The 10,340-nt window shown below is 43.1% G+C and overlaps 1 protein-coding gene across 1 annotated transcript; it reads right to left on the reverse strand.

Annotated features, from left to right (window-relative positions):
• Positions 1–861: 861 nt before the first annotated feature.
• LOC142290882 (uncharacterized) lies at positions 862–6,403 on the reverse strand. The gene is made up of 2 exons (XM_075334947.1): positions 6,205–6,403; positions 862–6,009 (listed from the first exon to the last, which is right to left on the reverse strand). The coding sequence occupies exon 2, from the start codon at positions 5,802–5,804 to the stop codon at positions 1,341–1,343; it is 4,464 nt and encodes a 1,487-aa protein (XP_075191062.1). The 5' UTR covers positions 5,805–6,009; positions 6,205–6,403; the 3' UTR covers positions 862–1,340.
• Between the last annotated feature and the right edge of the window lie 3,937 nt (positions 6,404–10,340).

The following is a 10,340-nucleotide window of genomic DNA, read 5'->3' on the forward strand; positions in this document are numbered from 1 at the left end:
TTTTATCTGTGCTCATTTTAATATATACGATTTTTAGTTATCAGTTTCTCACACAGTCAGTGTATAATCTTTTTGATCCAGACATCCAGTTATTGTAAGTTCTTTTCTGGTTACTCTTGATGATATCTGGGAGATTTTTTCCAAACCAGCACTATGCACTTTAAATACACGTGTTTTCTATAAAACCCTATATAAACACTTTAATATAGTTTGGTTCTCTGCACCTTGGTCTTAGGTTTATGCCTTTCCAGCCAAATGTTCAATATCCAGTAGTGTGTATTTTTGAGTTAATTGTTTTTACACCAGTCACCAGGAGTGTTCTTTCTACAATTTTTTTTCACTTATTTTTGGCATTTTTTTTGACCACTGTGTATATATTTTTATATTTCATCTCTTAGATCATATTGACACGTTCTAACAATTGGCTGGTGGATCTCCTATTTAATTGATACATATTTTCAATTATAATATCAATTTTTTATTTTAACTATCACAATATCCCCTTCTCACTACACTTAATTTTAATTTTAATTTTTATTTTTCACTATTACTACTACAAACAAGTTGGCTCCATAGTAACTCTGTGCACTAATTATTGCTATTATACTGCTCATATATCGTCCCTCATGTTTTGAAGTACTATTTGTTCTGGCACCCTCAATCTGTGCGTTGGAAGACGAGTTGACAGACAGCTTAACTCTTTCCCATCAATGCATTGACTCGGACGCTGGGGGTCCTTTACAACTTTTATTAATGAGATCAGTGTAAAACTACAAGAAATAAATGAAAATACTAAGTACAACATACAACATATCTGAGTTACATAGCATTCCATTTGATACAGGACATGCAGGGTAAATGCACTACATGGCGAATACATATTAGCTAATGACAGGATAATACTTGCAGAACAGACCAACTACATTATAATTTTGATGAGCCCTAACCAGGGGATCATAACTCACCGACTGTGCTATGTAGAGGCAAACATAAGGAGCAGAGATCTGGAGAGATATTCAGCATGCAGAATGTGTGTGTTCATGTAACTGAAATGGCTGCTGAAGAAGAAGGGGCAGAGCCTATGCAAGGTCTGATGGGTAACTACATAAGCCTTGGTAGGACAATTTTCATTGCACAGTAACCAGTGAAACATTAAACTAACTGCAGTAAGACAACATTGTCAACAGATGGCGCTGTTGGATATCACTGGACAAGTGGACAGTATCAATGTCAATTACTAAATGTAATCTTATTACTTGGCATAATAAAATAATTATATGCATTTCTATGAAGGCATGACACTCCCCGTCTGGCATCCGGGGGAATGCCACAAACTTAAACTAGAGCAATAGAATAAGTTCAGATACAGGTCTAAGAAACAGCTTTCCACTTTGCTTGGGAATCTTGATTTCCACTTTCCTGACCTGTCCGTCTTGACTTGGGAAGACCTTGGTTACCAATCCTAGAGGCCACTCGTTCCTTTTAGACTGAGTGTTCTTCACTAGGACGACATTCCCAGGTTTCATGTTGGGTCTACTATCTTGCCATTTGTCTCTTGTCTGTAATGTAGAGAGATATTGTTTTCTCCACTTAGTCCAGAAAAGGTCTGCTAACATTTGAACTCTTTTCCATTGAGATTTGTACAAGTCTTTTGTAGTAAACTCTCCAGAAGTCGGCATACTCACATTAAACTTCTGGGTGAGGAGAGTTGAAGGGGTGAGCAGAGATAGGTCATCAAGGTCATTGGATATGGGAACCAGTGGTCTGGCATTCATTATGGCTACTACCTCGGCCATGAAGGTTGTTAGAGTCTCATGAGTGAGCTTCGAAGGACCAAGTTGCAGAAAGATAGAATCGAGGATTCTGCGAGCGATGCCGATCATGCGCTCCCACACACCTCCCATATGAGATGAGTGCGGTGGGTTAAAGGTCCACGTACAACCTAGTTCTGAAAGACGTCTTTCTACTTGGTTAATGTCCAGATTTGAGGGAATCTTTAGTTCACCACATGCTCCTACAAAGTTAGATCCTCTGTCAGTGCGTATATGCTTTACATGTCCTCTGAGAGAAATGAATCGTCTGAAGGCATTTATGAAGCTGGATGTGTCCATTGTCTCAATGACTTCTATGTGTACGGCTCTAATACTCAAACATGTGAACAAGACGGCCCAGCGCTTGCTGTTTGCATGTCCTCCCCTAGTCTGACGTGTGACAACTGACCAGGGACCAAACACATCGAGGCCCACGTTAGTAAAAGGAGGTTCGGTACTCAAACGGTCTGCTGGTAGGTCTGCCATTTTTTGGGATTGACAAGAACCACGGAGTTTCCTGCAGATGATACATTTGAAGATGACTCTACTCACAAGTCGCTGAACTCCTGTTATCCAGAAACCCGCTTCCCGTAGGGCTCCTTCAGTTATCAAGCGCCCTTGATGTCTAACCTGTGCGTGATAATGCTCAACCAGCAGGAAAGCAACATAGCCGTGAGGAACAATGATTGGAGTACACTCGTCATTTTCAAGCTTTGCATTTGAAATTCGTCCCCCGACTCTCAGCAGTCCTTGAGTATCCACAAACGGGTCCAGTTTTTTAAGGGGACTATCTTTTGGGACACTTCTGTGGTTCCGGAGGGACTCTAGAGTCTGGGTATAAGCTTCATGCTGTACACAACAGATGATTGCGTGTTTGGCTTGCGTGAGCTCTTCCACTGTGTAAGCTTTATGACAACGATGCCAGCCTTTGCATGGAGCTGGTCTCGATTGTCTGTTTTTAAAGGATCTAATGACATGTATCAGGCAAGTCAAGGCTCTGTAGGCCGATCTCCAGGTAGAGAATCTGAGGAAGCGGCTGGAATCAAGGTGCCTGTTGGTGATCGTTGTGCTAAGTGTGGAAACTTGAGGCCGTAGCTCTACATCTGATTCTGGTTCGAAGAGTTCATGTGTATGTGTCTCGTGAGCAGTGGGTACTGGTTGATACAGAAATGCAGGTCCGACTAGCCAGTTAGTGTCTTTGAGGCGTGGTGCCGATACCGCTCTGGTCGCATGGTCTGCAGGATTTTGGTCGGTTGGTATTTTGAATATTTTGTCCATGAAAGCAAAGAAAAGTACCTCCATTTCTGGCTTCTTTGAGAAACTGCGCTTTAAGTAGGTAAGGCGCTTTAGTGCCAGCTCTTTGTTGTTAGGAAGACGGGGTCTTTGTGGCTTGAATGGTAGTGGAGCCACCCAGCTGTCGTTTTCATCCTTGTGAAATCCTTGATCCATTATCTCTAGGAAGGTCTCATCTTCAATGGAATGGGCTAGTTTATAATCTTCTTTGGTCTTTTGAAAGACAGCGCACCCTAGATGATCTTTGTCTCCGTCGCACAATTCATCCATGGCGTATCTGTCTTTCCCACCATTTAAGTGTGCCGAATTGGTGAGATTCTCCTTCACTAGGAATTTGTTGGGGCAGGGTAGGAAAAAAGATGGACGGCCACTCTCCAATGTGTTCGTGTAGAGAGAGTGGACGTTGTTCGGCTTGTGAGCATTCCCGAGGCAGACGTCCCCTATAACTACCCATCCTAGATCTAGCTTCTGAGCGTAGGGCGAGTTATGAGGACCGTTTATCTGTTTCCTCACCTTGTGAACTCTGATGATGTCTCTCCCCAGCAAAAGGACCAACTTGGCTTGAGAATTAAGTGCAGGAATGAGATGCGCTATGTTTCTCAAATGGGGATGGTGTAGTGCCGCTTCTGGAGTGGGTATCTCTTCTCTATTGTTCGGGATGGCATTGCACTCGATTAATGTAGGAAGGGGTAAGGATGTCTTCCCATCTAGGGATTCGATTTGATAACCTGTTGCCCTCCTGCCAGATTCTTTACTCACTCCTGTACATGTTTTCAGTGAGTAGGAGCAGCTAAGTCCCTTGATTCCAAAGATGTCAAAGAAAGCTGAGCTGGCGAGTGATCTATTACTCTGGTCGTCGAGTATAGCATAGAGTTTAACCGCTTTTCCTCTGTAGCCTATAGGGTAAACTCTAACCAGACAGATCTTTGAGCAGGATTTGTTAGTGAGACCTTCTCCACAAACTTGAGTGCACTGGGGTGACACTTCAGGAGGTGTACTGTCTGTCTCCTCCCCGCCGTGCTCTGTAAGTCGGTCTATGTGCGTGGGGTTCTGTGGGGCTGGTTCTGGGTGTAGAGCTGTGCTGTGCTCTTGACTGTTACACTCCGAACAAGTGATACTGGCATTGCAGTCTCTAGCTAAGTGAGATGTGGATGCACAACATCTGTAACATATGTTGTTTTCTCTGAGGAAGATTCTACGGTCTTTAAGAGATTTTCCTCTAAAACTCCTGCACTGTTGCAGTGGGTGAGGCCTTTTGTGTAGGGGGCACTCTTTGTCTGGGTCAATTGTTAGTGACCCTTCAGGTTCTGTTGTACTGTGGGTCTTGCGTGATGAATCTGTAGCGGACACATTAGTTTTGTGTACAGTGATAGGTGAGCCTCGAGGGTTGCGGACTGGAGCAGGCTTACCTGTTCGTGGGTTGACGGGATCTGCGGTGGAAAGGTCAAAGCTGGGATCATTCCTGATCTTGGCTTGCTGGCGCACAAAATCTACGAAGACATGGAATGGAGGAAACGGCACGTTGTGACGTTGTTTGTAATCTGAACCCCGGTTCAACCATTTCTCTTGCAGACTGTAAGGCAGCTTATTCACTATGGGTTTAATACCTCTGGCTGTATCTAGGGACGCGAGGCCTGGCAGGTCTCCTTCAAACTTGGCGACTTGGAGTTCTACCAAGAGGTCGCTCAATTCTCTTAGCATGTGAAAGCTCTTATTAGAGATCTTGGGAAAGTCCTCCAACCTTTTGAAGAGGGATTCTTCTATCCTCTCTGAAGAGCCATAGCACTCATCAAGTCTCTCCCATAACAGGCACAAACCTTTGCTCGGGTGGTTGATGCTGATATCCCTGATGTGTTTTGCATGTTCTACTGATTCGTTTCCTAGCCACTTGACCAAGAGATCGATCTCTTCATTGGCAGAGATGTCCAGGCCGGCCGTGGCGTTTCTGAAGGAAGCTCTCCACACTCTGTAACTTTCAGGACGGTCGTTAAACTTTAAAAGACCTTTGGTGAGTAACTCACGGCGTGCGAAGAACTTGAGGAAATCTGGTAGCTCTTGATTTCTGAGAGGGTGGTCCTGATACATGTTGCTATGATGAGGTCCCAGTGAGTTATTGTTGCCATCAAATACGTTGTCACCATGATAGTCACCATCGGGGTCCTCCATTTTGGGACGGTTCGCTGTGTAGTAGGAATCTACAAACTTGGGTGCAGGTGACACTGATGGTGTTAAGTGGACGGAATTACCTTCATGCTTAACATGGGATGTTTGTTGAATGAAGGTTGATGGCTGAATGGCAGGATTAAGTCTCTCTCTTGGAGCTGAATGTAGACGGTCGTCTGATGCGGTATGCTTTAGCACGTAGTCTGAAGTGCGTTGTGAGATATCCCGATGACTGAGTTCGGGTCCGAGCCTTAACCTGAAACTTTTACTGTCGCTGCGTGCTGCTTCTTCTAAAGCCTGTACTTCAGCTTCTGCTGCTGCTGCTTCTGTGTCTACAGCAAGTTTTGCAAGGTCGGCTTCTAGACGTGCTTTTTCTGTCTTTAATTTCAACTCTTGTTCAGCAAAGGCAGCTCTCACTTTGGCGGCTTCCGCCTTCGCCCTGGCGCTGGCAATTGCAGCGCTGCTCACAGACTTCCTTGAAGCTGACGAGCTTACATGGGAGCGTGTTACATAAACTTCAGATCCTCTATCTGACATGGTGTCTGTATGCGGCTTGACTGCTCTCTGATAGAAGTCGGCGTCTATGCTTCAACCCCGTTAATAGCAGTCGTTTTACTGTTCTGGCACCCTCAATCTGTGCGTTGGAAGACGAGTTGACAGACAGCTTAACTCTTTCCCATCAATGCATTGACTCGGACGCTGGGGGTCCTTTACAACTTTTATTAATGAGATCAGTGTAAAACTACAAGAAATAAATGAAAATACTAAGTACAACATACAACATATCTGAGTTACATAGCATTCCATTTGATACAGGACATGCAGGGTAAATGCACTACATGGCGAATACATATTAGCTAATGACAGGATAATACTTGCAGAACAGATCAACTACATTATAATTTTGATGAGCCCTAACCAGGGGATCATAACTCACCGACTGTGCTATGTAGAGGCAAACATAAGGAGCAGAGATCTGGAGAGATATTCAGCATGCAGAATGTGTGTGTTCATGTAACTGAAATGGCTGCTGAAGAAGAAGGGGCAGAGCCTATGCAAGGTCTGATGGGTAACTACATAAGCCTTGGTAGGACAATTTTCATTGCACAGTAACCAGTGAAACATTAAACTAACTGCAGTAAGACAACATTGTCAACAGATGGCGCTGTTGGATATCACTGGACAAGTGGACAGTATCAATGTCAATTACTAAATGTAATCTTATTACTTGGCATAATAAAATAATTATATGCATTTCTATGAAGGCATGACACTATTACTATTACTAATTTTATGAATTTTGATATGTACATTTTAAAATAATTAATTAATAAACTAATTTTATTATATCGAAATCACTGTTTTTCTTGTTGAGTATTTATTTACTCCACAAACGTTGTTTCTAATTGTTTTTACAGTGAATATTGCTTTCAGACCTTGTTGTTAATTATGTTATGTTATGAGTAGTGATGGGCGAATGCAAACTGTAAAGTTCGATGTCCGCACCGGATACCTAGTGTCCATGCACGAACCCCGAACATGGAGTTCTCAGAAGAGAGAAAATATAATAAATCAGGACCGTTATACTTAATGAGTCTCCCATGCGGCTGTAACACTACTTCTGGGTCCTCTCATTAACCCTCATACATATTCACTGCTTCCCGTGCCCACTGGCAGTCCGTGCATTTGTGATTGGTTGCAGTCAGACCGCGCCCCCAACCTCTGTGACGCCATCTGTGATTGGATGGAATCTGACACGCTGTCTGCGTCACTTTAGTCTAAAAATAAATAAATTGGAGTATGATCCCCCCCCATATTGTGATATCCAGCACAGATAAAGCATACGGCTACAGGCTGCAGCCCCCAGCCATGTTCTTATCTTGGCTGTGTATCAAAATAAGAATGACCCTATGGGGCACTTTAAAAAAGTATTCAAATAAAAAATTTAAGAAAATGGGGTGCGGTTCCCCAAATTTTGATACCCAGCCAAGATAAAGCCGACAGCTGGAGGCTGGTATTCTCAGGCTGGAGAAGCCCATGGTTAGTGAACCCCCTAGCCTAAAAATATCAGCCTGCAGCCGCCCAGAATTGTTATAATTATATGCAGCAATCCCGGAACTTTACCCGGCTCATCCTGATTGCCCTAGTGTGGTGGCAATCAGGGTAAGAAGGGCTTAATAAAAGCTCCCAGCTGCCAATAAGCCCTAGATTAGTAATGGGAGGTGTCTATAAGACCTCCCCATTACTAATCTGTAAGTTAAAGTAAAAATAAAGAAAATCCTTTATTTGAAATAAAATACAAAAAAACACCCTCTTTCTTCAACTTATTAACCCCCAAAACACCCAGTTCTGAATTTGGTGGCCAAAATTTAAGAATTCGTAATGACATTGCTAGCAAATCTGCACTAAAATAAATACAATAAAAATGCACTGTGTGCACACAGCCTTATTGTATTTCTCTTTTGAGGTACACGCAACCTAAATATTAACTTTTGGGGGTTTTTTTGTTGGCAGGTGTTATCTATTTTGTATTTTTGTGGTCTAATTAGTATATTTATTTCATCATACTGATTACTACAATTATAACCCTAGAAAATACAGTACAGACCAAAAGTTTGGATACACCTTCTCATTCAAAGAGTTTTCTTTATTTTCATGACTCTGAAAATTGTAGATTCACATTGAAGGCATCAAAACTATGAATTATCACATGTGGAATGAAATACTTAACAAAAAAGTGTGAAACAACTGAAAATATGTCTTATATTCTAGGTTCTTCACAGTAGCCTCCTTTTGCTTTGATTACTGCTTTGCACACTCTTGGCATTCTCTTGATGAGCTTCAAGAGGTAGTCACTGGAAATGCTTTTCCAACAGTCTTGAAGGAGTTCCCAGAGATGCTTAGCTCTTGTTGGCCATTTTGCCTTCACTCTGCGGTCCAGCTCACCCCAAACCATCTCGATTGGGTTCAGGTCTGGTGACTGTGGAAGCCAGGTCATCTGGCGTAGCATCCCATCACTCTCCTTCTTAGTCAAATAGCCCTTACACAGCCTGGAGGTGTGTTTGGGGTCATTGTCCTTTTGAAAAATAAACGATGGTCCAACTAAACGCAAACCGGATGGAATAGCACACCGCTGCAAGATGCTGTGGTAGCTATGCTGGTTCAGCATGCCTTCAATTTTGAATAAATCCCCAACAGTGTCACCAGCAAAGCACCCCCACACCATCACACCTCCTCCTCCATGCTTCACGGTGGGAACCAGCCATGTAGAGTCCATCCATTCACCTTTTCTGCGTCGCACAAAAACACGGTGGATGGATCCAAAGATCTCAGATTTGGACTCATCAGACCAAAGCACAGATTTCCACTGGTCTAATGTCCATTCCTTGTGTTCTTTAGCCCAAACAAGTCTCTTCTGCTTGTTGCCTGTCCTTAGCAGTGGTTTCCTAGCAGCTATTTTACCATGAAGGCTGCTGCACAAAGTCTCCTCTAAACAGTTGTTCTAGAGATGTGTCTGCTGCTGGAATGCTGTGGCATTGACCTGGTCTCTAATCTGAGCTGCTGTTAACCTGCGATTTCTGAGGCTGGTGACTCGGATAAACTTATCCTCTGCAGCAGAGGTGACTCTTGGTCTTCCTTTCCTGGGGCGGTCCTCATGTGAGCCAGTTTCTTTGTAGCGTTTGATGTTTTTTTCCACTGTACTTGGGGACACTTTCAAAGTTTTCCCAATTTTTCGGACTGACTGACCTTCATTTCTTAAAGTAATGATGGCCAATCATTTTTTTTTTACTTAGCTGCTTCTTTCTTGCCATAATACAAATTCTAACAGTCTATTCAGTAGGACTATCAGCTGTGTATCCACCAGACTTCTGCACAACACAACTGATGGTCCCAACCCCATTTATAAGGCAAGAAATCCCACTTATTAAACCTGACAGGGCACACCTGTGAAGTGAGAACCATTTCCGGTGACTACCTCTTGAAGCTCATCAAGAGAAGGCCAAGAGTGTGCAAAGCAGTAATCAAAGCAAAAGGTGGCTACTTAGAAGAACCTAGAATATAAGACATATTTTCAGTTGTTTCACACTTTTTTGTTAAGTATTTCATTCCACATGTGATAATTCATAGTTTTGATGCCTTCAATGTGAATCTACAATTTTCAGAGTCATGAAAATAAAGAAAACTCTTTGAATGAGAAGGTGTGTCTAAACTTTTGGTCTGTACTGTATATCTAGGTTTTTTCCCCCATAAAATAGAACTCAGAAAAAGAAACTTTTTCAAGACTTCATTGTACTTTTTTTTTCACATTTTTTAAGCCCCTGAAGGGAACTTGTACCATTGATTCCCCCAATCGTATGTACAAAATACATCGATATATTAGGCTAATGTATGTACCGGACCTGGAGGGCGTTCAGATGGCGAGACAACCCATCAGGACCTGTACCTTAAGATCAGTCTGTAAAATACAGCTGGCGCCCACAAGTGGTGGCATTGGCGCACCACCCTTGCTAGTACAACATATTTTGCACTCTGCCTGATCTAGTATAAGAATGCTGTTCTCTCTGTTGTCAGCCACCTGGTGGATGCAGTGCACGCGGCGTCTTATGCAGCTGTTCATCCCAGCTATTTACAGAGCTGCGGGGGGCCTGGCGAGACCACGGGTATATTATATAAATATTTTAAGAGGCCAAAGCGATGTCCCTGCAAAGTGTCAGGATTGCAAAACGTGGCGGCTCCATCGCTCGTAGATTACGGCTGACTCAGGATTTATCCCCGGGACCGACAGGAATTTTTATCTGAGGGAAAAGCAGAGCGATTCATCTGCAACCTGCTGTGCGGTCATCTCCTGCACCAGCCGCGGGGCCAGCGCTCACCAACTCTCCAATACACTTTATATTTCTGGTCTTCACTATTTCCAGATTTCCGCTTGCTGTCAGTGAACCGGAGCTTTCTTGTTTACATGTAGAGACTGAAATACTGTCCTTACCTAATACTGTTCACATCTGAGGATTTGTTACAATTGTTTCCAGTGTTGACAATATACATCAGTACTCGTAACTAGTGATGAGCGGG

This window comes from Anomaloglossus baeobatrachus, chromosome 2, assembly GCF_048569485.1.
Source record: "Anomaloglossus baeobatrachus isolate aAnoBae1 chromosome 2, aAnoBae1.hap1, whole genome shotgun sequence".
NCBI classification, from domain to species: Eukaryota; Metazoa; Chordata; class Amphibia; order Anura; family Aromobatidae; genus Anomaloglossus; species Anomaloglossus baeobatrachus.

Excerpts from the sequence above, each read along its gene's own strand:
- LOC142290882 (XM_075334947.1), bottom strand. The coding sequence starts at position 5,804 with ATGTCAGATAGAGGATCTGAAGTTTATGTAACACGCTCCCATGTAAGC.